Source organism: Furipterus horrens, unplaced genomic scaffold (assembly GCF_987537825.1).
Source record: "Furipterus horrens unplaced genomic scaffold, mFurHor1.1.pri manual_scaffold_15, whole genome shotgun sequence".
NCBI classification, from domain to species: Eukaryota; Metazoa; Chordata; class Mammalia; order Chiroptera; family Furipteridae; genus Furipterus; species Furipterus horrens.
In genome coordinates, this window is record NW_028327185.1 from 911,548 (window position 1) to 932,826 (window position 21,279).

The following is a 21,279-nucleotide window of genomic DNA, read 5'->3' on the forward strand; positions in this document are numbered from 1 at the left end:
CGCCGCCACCATGCCGGAAGTGTAAGTACTCCCACCCCGTCCCAATCCGGGCTCTGCAGGCAAGTCCCAGGGCTGGGCGTCATCTGCTCACCCCTGAAAGAGCTCCCCAGAAGGTGGGACCCTAAGGCCGGAACAGTCTTCAGTGCCCAGGCCCCCACTGTCCCCAAACATCCTCTGAGCTTTGAGCAGAACTCAAGCCCTCAGGTGGCCTCAGGAGGACCTTTCTGACCTGTTCCAGCATCTGTCTGTTCGCATCAATCATAGGAGTGGCATATGCCAGCCCAGACGGTGGCTGGCCCCACAGCTGGGTGGTACTTTAGGGGTTTACCCTCGGTCCCAGGGACAAAGCTTCTCACTGCAGGGCCCGCCGTCCAGGTCCCCCTGCCTTCAACTCCCCCCCCCCAGCAGGAAGCCCCTCCTACCAAGCCCCATGGGCCATGGGTTTTCTTTCCTTCCTGGGACCCTTGAACGGGACCCCTGCCGGAGGCTGGATTCTTCCTGGTGCCCTGTGGGCATGCCCCTCCCGCAACAGCTGCCCACGGGGGTCTGCGGCCGTGGGAATAACGAACTCTCTGTCTTCTGCTCTTCCCCTGATCCTTCCTGTGATGGGCGCCTGAAGCGAGGTGAGCCAGGTTTAAGACCAGGTTAAGTCCTGGACTGGTGAGGGTGGGGTGGGCCTGGGAAGAGAGGAGGGACAGTTTGGGCCAAGGCCCTGGATGGGTGGTGCCCGGTAGCTTAGCAAGTTCCCAGAATGGAAGTTTTGGGTGAGATTCTGGATGGACCTGGGGCTACTCAGAGTCTGGGGAAGGGTGCCCCGTGCACAAGGTCAGAGGAAGGTGACCTTGGGGTTGAGACTCAGCACCCCGCCCTTGCCCGGCACCCTCTGCGGCCCTGAGCACTCACTCACCCACTGAGAGCGTGTCCGGAGAGTGTGGAACGTCAGCGCAGAGCGTGTCTCTGCGGCTGTTCTACACGGCATCCCCTCTCCCGTTTAGTCTGTGATAACCCCAGACTGAGTCGGGGTGATCAGCATCCTGATCCACAGAAGAGGGGGGTGGTAGGCACAGAACCCCGTGATCCCCAGGACCTGGCAGGGACCCAGCCACAGCAGAGCCAGAGTCAGAAGTGAGGGGTCCATCACCTCTAGGTCAAGGTGGCTGCCGGCCACGCTGTCTGAACTTGAGAGCACGGCTAAGTCACAGTGAGGAGCTCTGAGGGGCCCTAAGGCGAGGCCTCGGTGGATGACAGGGGATCTGGCCGGGCCTCCTCCGGGCCTGGTCCCGGTGTTTGGCTCTGCGGCTTCTGCCTCACCCTCTCTCTGCCTTCTCACCCTCAGGGAAAGTCCAAGATCTCCGCCTCCCGCAGACTCCAGCTGAAGGTGAGCTCTGAGCCAGGGCCGGGTGGTCCCCGGGAGCTGCGGGTCCTGAGAGGTGGCAGTGACCAGCTGCAGGGATGGCGGCCGGGGCGGGGCCGAGGTGCTGGCTTCATTCTGGCAGGAGTCTCCCTGGAGCTTTGTGGGCAGAGCACATGGAAGTGGGCAAAGGAGCTGGGAGGGACCACAGGCCGCAGGGACCATGAGTGTGAGCGGTCGCTCAGGGCTTGTCCTCCCACGGCCCGCGCACACACTGCCACGCTCAGTGAGGGTCCCGGCCACAGGCTCCTAGCGGGTGAGGACAGGCAGCCCGCAGAGCAGCTGAGGCCTGAGCCAGCCCAGCCTGGGGCCGCCCTCCCCTCAGGCCCCGATGGCAGTGGGTGCAGCAGGCCCTGGCCTGGCTGACCCGCTCTGTCCTGTGCAGAGCCTGATGCTGGCCAAGGCCAAGGAGTGCTGGGACCAGGAGCAGGAGGAGCGCGAGGCTGAGAAGTCCCGCTACCTGGCCGAGCGTGTGCCCAAGTTGGAGACCCGTGGGCTGTCCCTCAGCGCCCTGCAGGTGAGCCTGGGGCTGCGGTGGACCTGGTCTGGGGCTGGGGGCCAGGAGAGGAGGCCCCTCGCCCACTCTGCGCCATGTGCTCCCCCAGGACCTGTGCCGGGAGCTGCATGCCAAGGCCGAGACGGTGGACGAGGAGCGATATGACATCGAGGCCAAATGCCTCCTCAACACCAGGGAGGTGAGCTTGCGGGGGCCCGGGGCGCGGCGACGGGGGCTCGATGCGCACCTGGGGACCCGGTCCCACTCCTTCTGCAGGGTCTGCAGGTGGCCGCTCTGCAGGACGTTGCTGCCCCGCTCTGGCCCTGCAGGGCCGGAGATGTAGACCGAGCATTACCACCCGGGTGAAGAGCACTGACTCCTCACGAGGCCCCTGCTCCTCCGTCTATGGGGAGCTGCCCTTCACTCACCACGCAGACACGCGTGCCTGTCAATCACCTCTTACCTGTGGGACAGAGGCGGGGAGGGAGGGACAAGTTAGGAGCAGGGGCACAAGGAGGCAGCACGTTCACAGCCACTGAGGGAGGGAGGCCAGGGGTTCTGTCTGTCCATTTACTCAGTGTTCATGTATCAACACATGGGGCAATTTGCAAAGAGAAGGTGTCCTGGGGGGTCTGGAATATCTGGGGCGCAGCTCAGGCTGAGGGAGCCGGTGGGGTCCCCCTCCAATGAGCACGGGCCCCTCCCCTCCTGCAGATTAAGAACCTGAAGCTCACCGTGCTGGACCAATGTGGGAAGTTCAAGCGCCCAACCCTGCGCCGGGTCCGCGTCTCTGCTGATGCCATGCTTCATGCCCTGCTGGGCTCCAAGCACAATGTGTCCATGGACCTGCGGGCCAACCTGAAGTCGGTGAAGAAGGAGGACTCTGAGAAGGTGAGTCCCCAGAGCCATCCCCAGCCACCCCACACCGCCCAGGCGGGCAGAGGGCTGATGAACAGAAAAAGAGCTGACCCAGCACAAGGCGTTTAGAAGAGCTGACCTTGGGCCCCTGAGCGGGGCTTGAAGCTGAGGCTGGGCTGGTGCGTGGGTGGGCACAGGCCGGTGCTCCTTCCGTCTCCTGTGGAGCCTCAGCGTGGTGAAGCCGGCGTGTCTCTGAGTGTGTGGTCTGCCCGCAGGAGCGGCCTGTGGAGGTGGGAGACTGGCGGAAGAACGTGGAGGCCATGTCCGGGATGGAGGGCCGGAAAAAGATGTTTGATGCCGCCAAGGCGCCAGCCTCGCAGTAGAGGTACCTGCAGACCATTCCCTCCTCTTGGGGCACACCTGGGTGTGAGGGTGATAGGGACCCAGGACAGGGCTGGCAGGACAGTTGGTGTGGTGCAGGGTGAGGGGTGCCCATGAGATCAATGCTTGTGGGCTCTGTCCGTCGTAGCTCCGCACCCCGAGATCTTGGGCTGGTCCCCTCTGGATGCTCCCTTTACCTGCAATTAGAGGAATGTCAGACCTGTGGTTCTAGGCTAGAAGGGTGGGCCCCACCTGGGGGGCACATGATGGGCCCCACCTGACACCCACCTTGGGATACTCAGGTGGGGTCATCTCCAGGTGGTTGTGACCCACGGTCCTCGGGCTCCGACCTGCAGAAAGTCTGAGCTCTTTAAAATACCCCTGGGAGTCCTGGAAAGTGTCCTGCTCTTCAGGCCTGTCCCCTCAGGTCATTTGGAGAACACAAGACTCCTGCCCTCTGGGGAAACTAGACTGAGCACAAATGGGCCATGGGAAGCCCACTGGAAGCCAGGGCTGTGTGAGGGGGCGGGGCCTCGAGAAGTGAGGGGCGGGGCCTCGAGAAGTGAGGGGCGGGGCCTCGAGAAGTGAGGGGCGGGGCCTCGAGAAGTGAGGGGCGGGGACAGAGGTGATGGCGTCAGACAGCAGGGGTGTGAACAACAGGCAGGGGAGGCTGCAGGGCCCAGGCATGGAGGAGCCCCGTGAGGAGCCGCAGTGACAGGGGCTGCAGTGACAGGGGCCGCGACAGGGAGGGGTCTTGGGGCCCTGGGCCCATCACTGAGGCTTTGTGGGCATCCCAGTGGGGCGTGGTGCAGCCTGGGGTGCGCTGGGATGAGACCCCGGGGCTGCGGGCCCTTCAGGGGAGTCAGGGACCCATCAGAGGCACGCAGGTCATGGGGACTGATGGCCCCTCTTTGTCCTCACAGGCCGCGTGCTGCACTGGCTCTGGGCGCCCTGCGTGGTCCTTCCTCTGCATGCCTCTGCACCCCCACTGCCGCTCCCACGCCCACCGCCAGCACGAGTGACGTTTTCTGTCCCCTGGAACTGGGACCAGCAGTCGCCCAGGACAACGGCTGGTGTCTGAAGACCTCAGCCCCCACTCTGCAGCCCCCCCTGCCCCCCACTCCCTCCAGCTGCTCTGACAGGCAGAGTGGACACAGGCTTGGTGGCCTCTCGATTAAAACCCGGTGTCGCCAGCGTCTCGGGGAGTCTGTGATGAGAGGGCTGTGTGGTCCCCTCCCCTCAGCGAGCAGTGGAGTGCCAAGGAATCAGTGTTGCCTGCCAAGGTCCCCTGCGACTGTCTGCCCACTCCCGATGGGCACAGCCACCCACCCTGGCCTTGGAAACAGCCTCGCCCCCACCCCTACTCCAGGCATCAAGAGGGGCCTGGGCTCTGGGCACCCCGGTAGCCTGACTTCACAGTCCCCTTCCTCCAAACACAGACCCTCTCCCTGGTGTGCGCACCTTCCAGACTGTCCTGGGCAGAGTGATCCCGGGCTCAGCCGCCACCGGGTCCTGCAGGCACAGGGCAGGGGTGCACCTGACCGCCAGGGGGCAGCGTTCCATCTCGTCCCTGGGCTCCCCCATCTGCACCCTCCCCCGTCCCAGTACTTTCCTGCTCATGGTCAGACCCATGCTCCGCCCCCTGTGGTGGCAGCCAGTCCTCTGGGTCAGGTCTTTCCTCCATCCCACCAACATCTGGACCCGAAGCCCAGTGAGGCGCCAGCCTGCGGGGATGGATGGGGACTGGGGCACCCCCCACACAGAGTGTGTCCTGGAGACACCTGAGCTAAGCCCTCAGAGGAAGCGTCTGGCCTCGGACCTGGTCCCCTTGGGTTTCTGGCCCCAAGAGAGGAGGATACCCTTCGCCCACCCGGGCGCCCAGCCCCGCCCTCTGCCCTCTGCCCCCGTGTGTTGTCTGCCATAAATGCCAGAAGCAGGACCAGCTCCCTGCCAGGGGAGGGTCTGGCACCCAGGGCCACTCAGTGCCAGCCAGCGAGGGACCACCGTGGGGTGCGTCCGGGGAGGCAGCGATGTGCCCGGGTCCCTGCTACAGACAGCTCAGCGGGTCAAAGGCAGACACGTGTGCCAAGAACTCCAATCTTACCCTACCCAGCAACCTGCTCTGGGGACGCACGCACTCAGCTGGGGATCGCGAGGCACTGCCTGCCTCAGAGGGAGGGGCTGGGCTTGGTGGCCAGGTGGCCATGGAACCCCCTTCCAGCCTCCCAGGGCTCCCCGACTGGCCCGGGTCCAAAGCCTGGTCTCCTTGCTTTGCCTCCTCTCCGGCCTTTGGGGAGCCTGGCCCCCAGTACCAAAGCCAAATCTCCACCTGCTCATTGTGGTCAATGAGTGGGGTCAGTAAGCGGGGGTCCTGGCAGGGAGCACGTGTGTCTGTTGGGTGGATGAGAAGGTGGGAGTGGTCATGTGTTGTTTAGGAATTTATACATGGGTACTGACGTTACACAGATGGGACAGGGGACAGATACACACCCCCAGACCATGTTCTGCTTTGTGGGGAGGGCGAGGGTCCTGATGGGAGAGGGACCCAGGGGGTCTGAGGCAGTGCAACAGGTGTGAGACGCTCATCCTGTGAGGCTTTGCCCTGCACGTCCATTCAACGCTCTTCAGCGTCACTGCCCACTTCCCCGGGGAGAGTCCGCGATGACAGCCCATCACAGAGGAAGCCCGCAGGTTCCCGCTGAGGGTTCCCAAGACTTCCCAGCAGCTGTGGGAAGGGCCCCCTCTCTGCTGCCAGAACGGACATCAGGCTCTGGAATTCCCCAACCCCAGCCCCTGCCTTCATGAGGCAGTTTCTCCAAAGAGGCCAGAGTGGGCTTCCCAGGGAACCCCTGTTCCAAAGCCAGCTGGGTCGGAGTCACACCAGACACCCCTGAGCCCCACCCCCCGGCACATACACACACACACACACACACACACACATGCACACGCATACACACACACCTGGCAGCTCTCGGTGGGCTCTGCAATGTGGGGTAAGCCCCTTTCTCAGCCCTGAGTCTCCACTTTGCATGATGGGGTTTCAACCAGTGCACCCACTGAGGTCCCTCCTGGAGATGACCTTTGCCCCTGCTTCACCTCCAGTTCTACCTGCGTCCCCCTCTTCAGAGGACATCGACGCCCAGGATGGGCCGAGAAGGGCTTACCAAGGTGTTTCAGCAGGGGCTGGGTGCGTTTCTGAGCAGCAGGGCGTGGGGTGACCACGTCCCCTCGGGTGAGCTGCGAGGTCTTGGCACAAAGCTGGGAACACTTAGGACACCTAGGAGACTGCTCTGGGCCAGAACCTGCCTGGGAGGGAGGGAAGGGAGTCACTTCAGAGGATGCCAGGCTCTGAGGGTCACACAACATGCAGACCCCATGGCCATGGAGCAGCCCCAGATCAGGGTGCCGCGCCAGGCTCGGGAGCAGCCCAGGCCTGGGAGAAACCCCAAGCCTCGTGGCAGCCCCAGGTCAGGGAATAACCCTGGCCAGGGAGAAGCCCCAAGCCCAGGAGAAGCCCCAGCCTCAGGAGAAGCCCCAGCCTTGGGAAAAGCCCGAGGTCGGGGAGAAGCCAGCAGCTGGGGGAAGCCAGAAAGCAAGGGCTCTCCCACGGAAGAACCACCTGCCCTCCACTGAGCCAGAGACACGCAACCTTCCGACCGGGACTCCCTGCCTCCCGCCCATCACACTCCAGGTTGGCAGAGCCCCCACCCCCAGTCCTGCCCAGGGGTCTGTGGCTCCCTTGCTGTCTCCTGTCTCCCACCTTCAGGCTGACCTTGGCCGTGGCCTCCCTCCCTATCTGCTCCCAGTCACTGTCAGAACAGGGGACACCGAGGTGGGGGCAGGCTGCTGGTGCTGAGAGGGACTTCAGAACCCCGGACTCTGGGTCCTCTTGGAAGGTTCCCTGCCTTCTGCCTGGAGTCTGGCTCTGCGGAGCTGTGTCCACCATCCCCACATAGAGGCAGCCCAGAACCTTCTCACCGCCCCGCCCCCCCACTGCAGCTCCTGGGATGGGCAGGCCACCTGGGGTCCCCAAGGCAGCATGGGCTCGGGGCTGCCAGACTGCCTGCGTGACGCTCCCTCATCCACCCAGGTGAGAATGCCTAGTAAGGAGGAAGAGGAGGGCACATCCTTGTCCCCCAGGGCCACCTACAGCAGCTCCCTGCAGCGCTCTAGCCCCAGGACCATCTCCTTCCGGGTGAGTGAGTGCTCAGGGCCATTGTGTCCTGTTCCGTGGGGGGCCAGCCTGGGGACCAGCCTCTGTCACAGCACAGGGTCTTGGGTCGGACGTCAGCAGACTGTCCGGACAGAGCGGGGCTCTGGATTCCCCTGGGGGCGGAAGCAGAGGAGTTGAGTGGGGTGAGGAGGGCAGGGCAGTGACTTGAAGGTGGATATGAACACGCAGGAGCAGCCCCACCTGGTGGTGGGAGCCGGGGCTGCAGGAAGAAGGTGCGTGTTGGGGATGGGAGGCTGGTGAGATGCTGGTGGGATGCTGGTGGGATGCTTGTGGGGCCACACACCTGCCTTTACCACCTCCTATCCTTACCGGAGAGAGGGGCTTGGTCATCACTCTTTTCTGGGCTCCATGGGATTGTCTCCTTAAATATCTGTCCACCAGCTCTCTCCCCTCAAGTGAGGGACCTGGTGGAGCTCCTGAACCTCGGCTACCCGCCAGGGCTCTGCCTGGCCTCCAAAGGGGTCAGTACCCGCTTGTCCTGGCCCAGCCTGGGTTCTGCCCATGAGAAGCCCGACAATAATAGCCCCAGGATTAACATAGCGGGCATTGTCTTTCTCCGACCGTAGGTGACGTCCACCATCCAAAAATACCCAGTAAACAGGTGCAGACCTGTCGGTGTGTGGCTGGGGACGAGGGCTGTGGGAGAGGGGAGACAGTCTCACCGAGGTTGAGCCTGGGGTGCAGGGCGCTCCTCGGGACCTGGAGACATGCATTTCTAAAGAACCACCAGGCCAGGGCTCAGGGCGACAGCAGAACCTTAGACACACAGGGGCGGCTGCGGCCATGTGAGCTCAGCCCAGACACTTGCTGGAGTCACATGCTCACACCACAAGGGTCCCCAGAAGATGTGGAGCATGGTCTCGGATCCTGACGGTCCATTTCCCTCTCTAAGCCAGAGCTGTGGAGTCATGGAGACTCTCCCCACCCCGGCCCTGCTGCCCCAGGATGCTCGGTCCCCACACAGGTCGCATCGCTGCTCCGGCCCCCTCGGGTCAGCTGGTCCATTCTCTCCCCTCTTTGGCTCTTGGATCCTGGGTGTCACTCGGTGGTGACCTCTGTGTGCACAGGATCAATGTCCCCTCCAAGCCCTTGCACGTGTCTGTAGCCCAGGGTCCTGCTGAGTGTGAGCCAGGGTGCTGGCTCCGGGCCGAGAGGGTGGGAGGGGGCGGCGGGAGGGCCAGTGGCCTGTTCTATTTTTACCGGCCACTCACCGCGGGCCGCAGCTCTCATAGCCTCCCTTCTGTGCTGCCCCTCAGTCTGCCTTCCACGGCGGGGCACAGCCGGCCCAGCTCCCAGACACTGACCAGGTGAGCCGGCGGTCCGGGACCTGCGACCCAGCGTCGGGCGGGACATCAGGGACCAGGGGGGCTCAGAGGCGGAGGCGGCCCATCTTACTTGCACAGTGAGGGGGTTGTTGATGGAGCAGCCCCGCAAACCCCCACAGCGTCTAGTCCAGAGGGTGGCCCCCTCCAGCCCAGGAGGCCCGGAGCCCAGAGCAGAGCTCCCAGCGCTTGCTCCAGCCACCCAGGGAAAGGCCTGGCGGGCTCTGTCTTCACAGCAGGCCACCCAGCAGGGCCCAGGAGAGAGAGGGCGCCTTGGGTGGGGGTGCATTGGGGATCAGGGTGGGGGTCGCAGGCTCCATGTGGAGGTTTAGGAGGAGCCTGGTGGGCAGCGACAGTGAGCTCTGCCTGCCTCAGGGAGAGAAGCTGGTCTGGCGAGAGGGACCCAGGAGCCTGGAAGGCTGGACCCGGGTACCCCGACCCAGGAAACCTCTGGCCCTGCTTCCTCTGTCTCTGGGGGACACTTAGCTGCCTTTGTCCGTCTGTCTGGCAGCAGGACAGGAGCGGGTGGTGTGGATGGAATGGATGGCAGCAGCGTCTGGGGCTGCAGCGTGAGGCTGCCCACGGACGCCTCTGTGGGGGTCTGAGCTGGGGGCGCGGCAGGGTCTCCGCAGGTTTGGAGACAGCGCCTTCGGGGTCCTGAGGTCAGGCTGGAGGTACAACACTTGTCAGCGGCCAGTTGAGAAGGACCAGCTGCCCTTGAACCGGGCCCAAGGCTAGGGCTGGGAGCAGGAGGAAGAACAGGGGAGTAACCTGGTTACCAGGTGTGCGAGGAGGCTGGCCCTTTCCCTGCACACGGCCACGCACACACTCACACTCACACACTCAGTCCCACGCTCTCGGTGCCATCCCATGGGACTCAGGGACTGGCGGGCCCATCCGAGTCACACACCGGCTCCCTCCCTGCCTGTGGGTTTTCCGATTATCTCCTGAGTCACTTGTGGGGGACAAGGAATTCAGCCTCCACCTCCCGTTGGCGGCTATCTGTATCCTGGCTCCTTATCAGGTCCCCGCCTGTCTCCACGGGACCTGTCAAGGGGTCCTGTCTGCTGGGTATCACAGCACAGCCTGGGGACCCCACCTGGCATTTGTCAGTGGGGCAGGCCCTGGAGCTTGGCAGGGGGCCAGGACTAGCCTGGGCCGGGCAGGTGGGCCCCACCCTGGAGACAGGGGCTCTCTGCGCAGGCGTGAGCATGGCAGGTGGCCACCGAGGGGGCGGGTCCCAGGAAGAAGATGGGACGCATGATGTGTGGACCCCCGCACTCGGGCCTGGCGTTTGGGAAGGGCGGTGTTGGAGGGCAGACCGTGGTGCTTCTGCCACAGCGAGAGATTCTTTCAGGGCTTTCTCGGTGCCTGTGGAGGAGCAGGGCCTCAGACCAACAGCTGGCCAGGAAATCTAATTCCAGCCAAGCATCTCGGGAATGCATGGAGGGATTGGCGCCACCTCTCCCTCTGCGCCCACGGTGACAGCTGAGACTCCGGGGTCACCTGCACCCCCTGGTGGCACCCGACCCCCGTCTCCTTGCCGAGCAGGGGCAGAGCTGGAGGCAGGGCTTTGTGATGGGAGGGGACTCAGGAGACATTGCCCAGCCCCGCTCATGGGGTGGGGAGGACTCTTCATGGGCTCAGAGGGAAAGGAGAGCACCCAGGCAGAGGCAGGTGCCACTTCCCAGGTGCCGGCGCACTGTCCCCCCGGTGACCCGCTGGCACAGACACCCTGCACAGAAGAGAAGGTGCCCCCGGAAGAATGCGCAGCGTCCATCCCATCCCGACCCAGCGGATCCATTCTGCCTGGTTTCTTCCTGTTGTCTGACGCTCTCGCGCTGTGGGTTGGGGCGCAGCAGCTGTGACTTCCCTCATTAATGATCCCTCTGTGCCCCCAGGTGTGGCCCCCGCCACCGCCGCCACCGCCGCCACCATGCCGGAAGTGTAAGTACTCCCACCCCGTCCCAATCCGGGCTCTGCAGGCAAGTCCCAGGGCTGGGCGTCATCTGCTCACCCCTGAAAGAGCTCCCCAGAAGGTGGGACCCTAAGGCCGGAACAGTCTTCAGTGCCCAGGCCCCCACTGTCCCCAAACATCCTCTGAGCTTTGAGCAGAACTCAAGCCCTCAGGTGGCCTCAGGAGGACCTTTCTGACCTGTTCCAGCATCTGTCTGTTCGCATCAATCATAGGAGTGGCATATGCCAGCCCAGACGGTGGCTGGCCCCACAGCTGGGTGGTACTTTAGGGGTTTACCCTCGGCCCCAGGGGCAAAGCTGCTCACTGCAGGGTCCCCCGTCCAGGTCCCCCAGCCTTCAACCACCCCCCCAGCAGGAAGCCCCTCCTACCAAGCCCCATGGGCCATGGGTTTTCTTTCCTTCCTGGGACCCTTGAACGGGACCCCTGCCGGAGGCTGGATTCTTCCTGGTGCCCTGTGGGCATGCCCCTCCCGCAACAGCTGCCCACGGGGGCCTGCGGCCGTGGGAATAACGAACTCTCTGTCTTCTGCTCTTTCCCTGATCCTTCCCGTGATGGGCGCCTGAAGCGAGGTGAGCCAGGTTTGGGTACCTCTGTCCGGGTTAAGTCTTGGACTGGTGAGGGTGGGGTGGACCTGGGAAGAGAGGAGGGACAGTTTGGGCCAAGGCCCCAGATCGGTGGTGCCTGGTGGCTTAGCAAGTTCCCAGAATGGAAGTTTTGGGTGAGATTCTGTATGGACCTGGGGCTTCTCAGGGTCTGGGGAGGGGTGCCCCGTGCACAAGGTCAGAGGAAGGTGACCTTGGGGTTGAGACTCAGCACTCTGCTCTTGCCCGGCACCTTCTGTGGCCCTGAGCACTCACTCACCCACTGAGACTGAGTCGGGGCTTTCTGCACCCTGATCCACAGAAGAGGGGAGCGGTGGGCACAGAACCCCGTGATCCCCAGGACCTGGCAGGGACCCAGCCACAGCAGAGCCAGAGTCAGAAGTGAGGGGTCCATCACCTCTAGGTCAAGGTGGCTGCCGGCCACGCTGTCTGAACTTGAGAGCACGGCTAAGTCACAGTGAGGAGCTTTGAGGGGCCCTAAGGCGAGGCCTCGGCGGACGACAGGGGCTCTGGCCGGGCCTCCTCCGGGCCTAGTCCAGGTGTTTGGCTCTGTGGCCTCTGCCTCACCCTCTCTCTGCCTTCTCACCCTCAGGGAAAGTCCAAGATCTCCGCCTCCCGCAGACTCCAGCTGAAGGTGAGCTCTGAGCCAGGGCCGGGTGGTCCCCGGGAGCTGCGGGTCCTGAGAGGTGGCAGTGACCAGCTGCAGGGATGGCGGCCGGGGCGGGGCCGAGGGACTGGCTTCATTCTGGCAGGAGTCTCCCTGGAGCTTTGTGGGCAGAGCACATGGAAGTGGGCAAAGGAGCTGGGAGGGACCACAGGCCACAGGGACCACGAGTGTGAACGGCCGCTCAGGGCTTGTCCTCCCACGGCCCGCGCACACACTGCCACGCTCGGCGAGCGTCCCGGCCACAGGCTCCCAGCGGGTGAGGACAGGCAGCCCGCAGAGCAGCTGAGGCCTGAGCCGGCCCAGCGGGGGGCCGCCTTCCCCTCAGGCCCCGATGGCAGTGGGTGCAGCAGGTCCTGGCCTGGCTGACCCGCTCTGTCCTGTCCAGAGCCTGATGCTGGCCAAGGCCAAGGAGTGCTGGGACCAGGAGCAGGAGGAGCGCGAGGCTGAGAAGTCCCGCTACCTGGCCGAGCGTGTGCCCAAGTTGGAGACCCGTGGGCTGTCCCTCAGCGCCCTGCAGGTGAGCCTGCCAGCTGGGGCCCGTGGGCAGGCGCTGTGGACTAGGTGGCAGGAGTGTCACCGAACAGGGCTGCCAGCTCTGTGAATCACGGGCAGCTTTTTCCTCAATCCATCCTCAGAGCCCTGAACATGGGGAGGTTAGAACCCATTTTCCAGGCCCAGGAATGGAAAGGTCTCAGCAGGGCTGAGTCAATACCACCTGTGAACGGTGTGCATGCTGCTGTGGACCCTGTGGACCTTGTGCGGGCTGTTGCATGGGGAGGGGGCAGGACCTGGAAGCCCCACTTCTCCAAAGACGTCCCGCCCTTGCCCCCGAGGGGCCTTCACTCTTGTTCACACGCTGGTAACTGTTCAAACTGCAGCAGCTGCAGAGGAGGAAACAGTGAAACATGAGCAATGGTCCCCTCCCGGTGGCGGCATCATTAGTCACTCTTATTTCATTACTTTGGCTAATACGTGACTCCCAAAGTCTGTGGTGAGCTTACGTCATTTCCCCACAAGAGCGTGTCTCAGAGGAAGGAGGACACAGGGCTCCCAGGCCAAGTAGTCGGCCCCATGGACCCCAGAGAGCAGGGGCTCCTGTTCGGGCCAGTGGCCTTGTGGAGGGGCTGCGGTGGACCCGAGTCTGGGGCTGGGGGCCAGGAGAGGAGGCCCCTCGCCCACTCTGCGCCATGTGCTCCCCCAGGACCTGTGCCGGGAGCTGCATGCCAAGGCCGAGACGGTGGACGAGGAGCGATATGACATCGAGGCCAAATGCCTCCTCAACACCAGGGAGGTGAGCTTGCGGGGGCCCGGGGCGCGGCGACGGGGGCTCGATGCGCACCTGGGGACCCGGTCCCGCTCCTTCCGCAGGGTCTGCAGGTGGCCGCTCTGCAGGACGTTGCTGCCCCGCTCTGGCCCTGCAGGGCCGGAGATGTAGACCGAGCATTACCACCCGGGTGAAGAGCACTGACTCCTCACGAGGCCCCTGCTCCTCCGTCTATGGGGAGCTGCCCTTCACTCACCACGCAGACGCGCGTGCCTGTCAATCACCTCTTACCTGTGGGACAGAGGCGGGGAGGGAGGGACAAGTTAGGAGCAGCGGCACAAGGAGGCAGCACCACACTTCAAGTAGGAGCCCCCCTTCCCCCTGTTTCCTGGCCCCTTAGGCAGGGAGGCCAGGGGCTCTATCTGTCCATTTACTCCTTCATGCATCAACACACGGAGCTATTTACAAAGAGAAAGTGGGTCCGTGTGAGCACGGGCCCCTCCCCTCCTGCAGATTAAGGACCTGAAGCTCACCGTGCTGGACCTCCGTGGGAAGTTCAAGCGCCCAACCCTGCGCCGGGTCCGCGTCTCTGCTGATGCCATGCTGCGTGCCCTGCTGGGCTCCAAGCACAAGGTGTCCATGGACCTGCGGGCCAACCTGAAGTCGGTGAAGAAGGAGGACTCTGAGAAGGTGAGTCCCCAGAGCCGTCCCCAGCCACCCCACACCGCCCAGGCGGGCAGAGGGCTGATGAACAGAAAAAGAGCTGACCCAGCACGAGGCGTTTAGAAGAGCTGACCTTGGGCCCCTGAGCGGGGCTTGAAGCTGAGGCTGGGCTGGTGCGTGGGTGGGCACAGGCCGGTGCTCCTTCCGTCTCCTGTGGAGCCTCAGCGTGGTGAAGCCGGCGTGTCTCTGAGTGTGTGGTCTGCCCGCAGGAGCGGCCTGTGGAGGTGGGAGACTGGCGGAAGAACGTGGAGGCCATGTCCGGGATGGAGGGCCGGAAAAAGATGTTTGATGCCGCCAAGACTCCAACTTCCCCTTAGAGGTACCTGCAGACTGTTCCCTCCTCTTGGGGCACACCTGGGTGTGAGGGTGATAGGGACCCAGGACAGGGCTGGCAGGACAGTCGGCATGGTGCAGGGTGAGGGGTGCCCATGAGGTCAGTGCTTGTGGGCTCTGTCCGTCATGGCTCTGCACCCCGAGATCTTGGGCTGGTCTCCTCTGGATGCTCCCTTTACCTGCAATTAGAGGAATGTCAGACCTGTGGTTCTGGACTAGCAGGCTGGACCCCACCTGACATCCACTGAAGGGGCCTGGGATCAGGCCAGCCTTCCAGGTGGTTGTGACCCACGGCCCTTGGGCTCCGACCTGCAGGAAGTCTAAGCTCTTTCAAATACCTCTGGGGAGTCCTGGAAAGTGTCCTGCTCTCCAGGCCTGTCCCTGGGGGTCAATTCGGAGAAGACATGACTCCCATCTTCTGGGGAAGCTGGAGAGCATGGCAAATGGGCCCATGGGGACCCACTAGGAGCCAGGGCTGTGCAAGGGGGTGGGGCTGCAGGAAGTGATGGGCGGGGTCAGGCAGCAGGGGTGTGAACACCAGGCAGGGGAGGCTGCAGGGCCCAGGCATGGAGGAGCCCCGTGTGGGGAAGAGTGACAGGTTCGGGAGGGGAGGGGGCCTGTCAATGGAGGTTTCGTGGGGGTCCCCATAGGGCGTGGTGCAGCCTGGGGTGCGCTGGGATGAGACCCCGGGGCTGCGGGCCCTTCAGGGGAGTCAGGGACCCATCAGAGGCACGCAGGTCATGGGGACTGGTGGCCCCTCTTTGTCCTCACAGGCCGCGTGCTGCACTGGCTCTGGGCGCCCTGCGTGGTCCTTCCTCTGCATGCCTCTGCACCCCCACTGCCACCCCCCACCGCCAGCACAAGTGACGTTTTCTGTCCCCTGGAACTGGGACCAGCAGTCGCCCAGGACAACGGCTGGTGTCTGAAGACCTCAGCCCCCACTCTGCAGCCCCCCCCTGCCCCCCACTCCCTCCAGCTGCTCTGACAGGCAGAGGGGCCACAGGCTTGGTGGCTTCTCCATTAAACCCCCAGTGTCTCCAGAGTCCCGGGGAGTCTGTGATGAGAGGGCTGTGTGGTCCCCTCCCCCCAGCGAGCAGCTGAGGTCTAAGGAATCAGTGGCACCTGCCAAGGTCTCCTGGGATTGTCTGCCCACTCCCGGTGGCTTCACACAGCACATCCACCCCACCCCAACCTTGGAAACAGCCTCGCCCCCCACCCCTGACTCCAGCCATCGAGAGGGCCCTGGGCACTGGGCACCCCGGTAGCCTGACTGTAGCAGAACTCCTGGGCTGCTCGGATTTGAAACAGAACCCACAGGCTGTTGAGTCAGGGGCCCGATTCCCCGCCGCCAGAATCATAACTCAATACCAGAGTTTAGTGAAAAGAAAAGGAATTGTTTATGTAATAGTTATATAGATTTAGATTATTTGTGGATTTTTGCTCTTAAGTCTTATATTCTTTAAAACACCCACAAACACAGAGTTCTGCCTCCCCCTACCAAACCAGGCTAGTTTTAGAAAAGTTAGAGAAACCGTTTCCCTACTTCCCAGACACAGTTCAGCTTTACCAGCAGCTGCCAATCACTCAGTTCTGATTGGGGAGGTCCTTTCTGTGCTGTGGTGCCCGCCAGCTCTCAATGCAGAACCGGGTGGATTCTCAACCTCATTGTAAACTGCCTTCTCAAAGCCACGCATGGTGTTTCCCTCTCAAAACAGCATGGAGAACCTCTTCACCAAGCTGCATGGAGAGAGTCCTTCTTAAAGCAGCATGGAGAGCCTCACTAAAATGTCTGCAGCTGCTTTTTAAATCCACAACTGCGTCCTCTGATGCAGTGGGCGTGGCAACCAGTTCTGACCATTCACAGAACCTTACGGAGGCTCTGTAAGCTCTTTCAGTACCATCCCATGGTCCAAGACCCCTCCTATCTTCCTGGGCCCTGGGAGCATCAAAGCCATTTGCGAAACAAAGTTACCAGCCACTAGCCTCAGGCATGCAAAGACATTCTAAAAGCTGCTTCCTTTTCCCCATCCCCCAGCCTCAAGCTCTGGGGGTTTTTTGGACGCCCCCATTCTGTAACATGACTTCATAGTCGTCTTCCTCCAAACACAGACCCTCTCCCTGGTGTGCGCACCTTCCAGACTGTCCTGGGCAGAGTGATCCCGGGCTCAGCCGCCACCGGGTCCTGCAGGCACAGGGCAGGGGTGCACCTGACCGCCAGGGGGCAGCGTTCCATCTCGTCCCTGGGCTCACCCATCTGCACCCTCCCCCGTCCCAGTACTTTCCTGCTCATGGTCAGACCCATGCTCCGCCCCCTGTGGTGGCAGCTGTGGTCTTTCCTCCACCCCACCAACATCTGGACCCGAAGCCCAGTGAGGCGCCAGCCTGCGGGGATGGATGGGGACTGGGGCACCCCCCACACAGAGTGTGTCCTGGAGACACCTGAGCTAAGCCCTCAGAGGAAGCATCTGGCCTCGGACCTGGTCCCCTTGGGTTTCTGGCCCCAAGAGAGGAGGATCCCCTTCCCCCACCGGGCGCCCCAGCCCCGCCCTCTGTCCTCTGCCCTCTGCCCTCTGCCCCCGTGTATTGTCTGCCATAAATGCCAGAAGCCGGGAAGTGCAGGACCAGTTCCCTGCCAGGGGAGGGGCTGGCACCCAGGGCCACTCAGTGCCAGCCAGCGAGGGACCACCGTGGGGTGCGTCCGGGGAGGCAGCGATGTGCCCAGGGTCCCTGCTACAGGCAGCTCAGCGGGTCAAAGGCAGACACGTGTGCCAAGAACTCCAATCTTACCCTACCCAGCAACCTGCTCTGGGGACGCACGCACTCAGCTGGGGACCGCGGGGCACTGCGTGCCTCAGAGGGAGGGGCTGGGCTTGGTGGCCAGGTGGCCACGGAACCCACCTCCTCACCTGGCTTCCCAAAGCTCCCTGGCTGGCCCAGGTCTGAGCCTGCTTTCCTCGCTTTGCCTCCTTTCAGGCCTTTGAGGGAGCCAGGCCCCAGTTCCAAAGCAAATCTTCGTTCTGCCAGTTCACCAGTAAGCTGGGGCCCTGGCAGTTTGCAGCCCGTACCCTGCTCGACAGGATGGGAGACCAGCCCCAGGCCTGACTCAAAACAAACACCTGGGTGCAGAGCGCCCGTGGGCGGGGGAGGTGGGGCTGGCTGCACACACCCAAGGTGAGGGCCCCTTGGGGAAGGGCCAGGGCTCCCTTGGGTGGGGAGCAAGTCAGGGAGGGGCCAGGACTTGAGCTGCAGCCATGGAGGGCCACGGTGCTGGGGGAGCAGTCCTGTTCCTCTACTGTCTCCTGTCACCCAGGAAGGGCAGCGGCACCCAGACCCGGACTGAGAGAGCAGAGCTGGGTCCCTTCCCTGCACACAGGCCCTGCTCTGTGCACTGAACTCAAACAGCCTTCACAACCGCCCCCTGAGAAAGTGCTGGGAGGAGCTCCAGGTCCCAGGTGGGGACACTGGGGCCCAGAGAGGTCAATGCCGCCCACGGCCACTGAGCCTGTAAACAGGGGGGCCAGGAGCTCGCCCAGGAGGCGTGTCTGCACCCACATGCTCAGTCACTGCTTCAACCACATACATCGGATGCCGCAGGCTTGACCAGAGTCACGTCACTCTGTCCCCACAGAAACTGTGAGGAGAGGCTGTGACTGCAGACTGATGGGGGAGGGGACGCAGGCTTGGGGGGTTTCAGTCGGCCGCCCTCCATGACAGGGTTTGGTGGCCGCAGACCGGAACTGGAGCCTAGGTCAGCCGGCCTTGGGGGCTGCTGCCCTTTTCTGGGGACAGACGTGCCTCGACAGAGCCTAGCCAGCCATTTTCCACGGGGCGTGTGCAAATGACTTTGGATGTGAGGCGGGCAGAGGGGCAGGGGCTCGTTGGGGAGTCCTGGTGGCAAGCCCACCACAGCAGCACCCCCTATATCTGGAGGTGGGCCTGGGGCTCCTTGGTAGGAACGTCTGGGCCAGAATGCCACCTGCCACCACCCCTGGCTGTCGGAGTCCTGGGGAGCTAGCAGTAGCCCCCTCCCCAGGGAGGGCCCTGCCTGCAGGGGGCAGGAGGCCAGCGCTGCCTGTCTGCAGCCCAGCTTGAAGCGGGCCCAGCGCCCAGGGATGCCCGGGCTAACATGCCCCAACGAGGAGGGAGTCAGTTAAACATTAGCCCCAATGCCCCCCACGGAGTGAGTCAGGCTCCCCGCAGACTCGGGCGGGACCGCCAGGGGGGCAGTTCCGTTCCAGGTGGGTGACCAAGCTACCAAAGCCCAGGACAGGCTGCTGGGGTCGATGCAGATGGAGCCTCGTCTCCTGACCCAGCGGGGCCCTCACCTCCAAAAGCCCAGGAGCTTGCGAGCCCTGCCCTGGACGCGAGCACATTCTCTCACTCCCAGGACACCCTCCTGAGCTGGCCCGTGGGTCCCCGAGGCCAGGCCGGAGCAGCCCAAGCTCCATAGCCCCTGGTACAGAGCGCTGCAGTCAAGGTCTGGAGGCCCAGAGAGGGACAGAAACTTGCTCACGGTCACGGGCCTAAACCAGGACTGAAACGCAGGTCCTTGGACTCCTGGGGCACTAACACTGGGTGTGGGCGGAGCCTGGTGGCCCAGCCAGAGGCCGAGGCCCGGACACCTGAGCCTGCATTGACCTCTGGCCTCTCTCAGCGCGTGCCAGGCTCCAGTGCCCACACCTGGTTCTCTCATGGGCTGGGTGACCTGCTCTTTGCTCACCTGGGAGCCCGGGCAGGTGTTGTGAGGTCAGAGCCTCAGGGAGGACCGTGCGTGCCGTGTTTGTGTGTGTGTGTGTGTGTGTGTGTGCGCTTGGGACTGTCTGGTGTGGCTGACCCAGCTGGTTTGGGGACAGGAATCCCCTGGGAAGCCCACTCTGGCCTCTTTGGGGAAGGAGAAGCTGCCCTATGGAAGGCAGGGGCTGGGGGTGGGGGCTTCCAGAGCCTGACGTCTGTTCTGGCATCAGAGAGGGGGCCCTTCCCATGACTGCTGGGAAGTCTTGGGAACCCTCAGCGACAACCCAGGGCTTCCCCTGTGATGGGCCATCTTCGTAGACTTTCCCCGGGGAAGTGGGCAGTGACGCTGGAGCGTTGAATGGACATGCAGGGCAAAGCATCACAGGATGAGTGTCTCACACCTGAAACAGGCTGTTGCACCTGCCTGGACGCCCCTGGGCCCCTCTCCCATCAGGACCCTCCCCCTCCCCACAAAGCAGGACATGGTCTGCGCTGTGTATCTGTCCCCTGTCCCGTCTGGGTAACATGGGTACCCGTGTACGAGTTCCTAAACAACACCCGGCCGCTCCCGTCTCCTCGTCCACCTGACACACACGTGTGCTCCCTGCTCTGTCCTGAGCATCTGTTTGAGGTTGAGGCTGGGACATCCTGTGGATACCTTGACCTGTAGCTCATTTTCTCTGCTGTGGAAGGACAAAATGACAAAAATGCCATTGTTTATTCCTCTGCGTACCTGTTGAGAGATGTGTGGGTGGTTTCCAGAGGTTTGCCACCAGAAATGGAGCTCTAGCTGGGGGCACTTTGTCTGAGGAGCTGCTGTAGGGACAGCGCCAGGTGCAGAGTGGCTAGAAAACACTCACACAGCAGGTACAGCAGGTAAGTTACCTGTCTTCATGTCTCGCGTCGCCTGCACACGTCCCGTCCATGTCTGTGGGTTTTTATATCTACAGAGAGTGTTGGACTTTGGACCTTTAGATACGTGACTGTCCCCTGGCCTTAGCAAACGTCCTTGGAAATGCCAGGCTCCAAGTGCCTGGGAGAATTTTGCTTCTAAGTTGTGGGGCTGATGCTGATACCAAGGGAAGCCAGGTATCCCCAAGTGCCCAGCATGACAGAGGTTCCTGGAGGCAGGCTTTGGCCCTGGGGCCCCAGGCCTGCAGGTTGCGGCCTAACCCTCTTCTCCTTCCCTGGGAACAGGCTCATGGCCCTGCCTTGGCCTCTGCATGGGCTCTCTGGGCCTTGTCACCTGTCACACTGCTCACCTAGTGACCACAATGCTTGGCCATCACTCGCCTGATCCCCACCATAGGAAGCAGGCAGGGCAAGGTCTTAGTTCCATGACGCAGGTGATTTGCACCCAAGTCCCAGTTCATACATGGCAGATTCTGAGCTCAGAGCCAGGTTCTAGTCCAGCATTCAGCCTCAGTCCCTGCTTTCTGTGCCAGGAAGGAGGGCTCCCTGGAGGAAAGGGCATTTGGGGCGGGAGATACCATAGCTGTGTGTGTGTTTTAGGCTTCTGCTCTGTAGGAGCTTGACCTTCACTGGGACATCTCAGAATCACCCGCCCCAGGCCAGTGCCACGGGGAAGCCAGGCTGGAGCAGGGCCCAGTATACCTCCCAGTACCGGGCCCCTCACTGTGGCTGCTGAGGCTTCTGCTGACCTGCAGCTCTGATGCCTCAGGGACGATAATACTCCCCGTGCTCAGCCTGTGTGAGGCTGGTTCCTGCATGGGACACACCTGCACCCACCAGCCCAGAGGGGTGGGTAAAGGCAGCCAGGTGCTGGTGGTGCCCAGGTGGCCTCAAGTTGCCCTCAGATCAGTTATCCGTGTCCACATCTTCCTTCGGGGGAAGTCGAAGCCTCCTCTGGCCTGTGACACACCCGCCCTCCGGCCCAAAGTCCGTCACCAGCGCCTGGGAACGGTGCCTTTGACTTCTTCCCGTTTTTCAGTGCTCTGGGCGCTCGCATGCTTGCTGAATTGACTCTAAGGATGGAGTTTCGGGAGGGGCGCGGCCCAGCCCATCTCAGGGCCTGTGAGGGGCGTGGCCCCAGGCTCAGCCCCAGGTCCCCCAGCCCGGGATCGGCTGTGCGCTCTCCACCGGAGATTACGGTACCCGAGCCCCGTTCCCGCCGAGGCTTCCTGCCTTGGGTTTCCCGGGCGCAGTCGGTTCCCGGCAGTGAGCTCAGCCTGACCCCGATCTGCGGGGCCCGCCCCCCGCCCTGCACCCGGGGCCGGGACACCTGCGCGCGAGGAGGCGCCCAGCGCCGATCTGGT

The 21,279-nt window shown here is 63.1% G+C and overlaps 3 protein-coding genes across 3 annotated transcripts in view; all 3 read left to right on the plus strand.

The window, feature by feature from the left end:
- TNNT2 (troponin T2, cardiac type) overlaps positions 1 to 21,279 on the plus strand; it is a 323,809-nt gene that overhangs the window by 280,798 nt on the left and 21,732 nt on the right. The gene's annotated exons all lie outside the window — the stretch shown is intronic.
- On the plus strand, positions 1,334 to 4,340 carry LOC149992270 (troponin I, slow skeletal muscle-like). The gene is made up of 6 exons (XM_090263183.1): positions 1,334 to 1,378; positions 1,797 to 1,928; positions 2,017 to 2,106; positions 2,622 to 2,798; positions 3,041 to 3,150; positions 4,070 to 4,340. Exons 2-5 carry the CDS (start codon positions 1,803 to 1,805, stop codon positions 3,146 to 3,148), a joined length of 501 nt encoding a protein of 166 aa, XP_090119309.1. The 5' UTR covers positions 1,334 to 1,378; positions 1,797 to 1,802; the 3' UTR covers positions 3,149 to 3,150; positions 4,070 to 4,340.
- Positions 11,847 to 14,267, plus strand: LOC149992271 (troponin I, slow skeletal muscle). Its single transcript, XM_090263390.1, has 5 exons — positions 11,847 to 11,916; positions 12,335 to 12,466; positions 13,151 to 13,240; positions 13,727 to 13,903; positions 14,146 to 14,267. Exons 2-5 carry the CDS (start codon positions 12,341 to 12,343, stop codon positions 14,251 to 14,253), a joined length of 501 nt encoding a protein of 166 aa, XP_090119516.1. The 5' UTR covers positions 11,847 to 11,916; positions 12,335 to 12,340; the 3' UTR covers positions 14,254 to 14,267.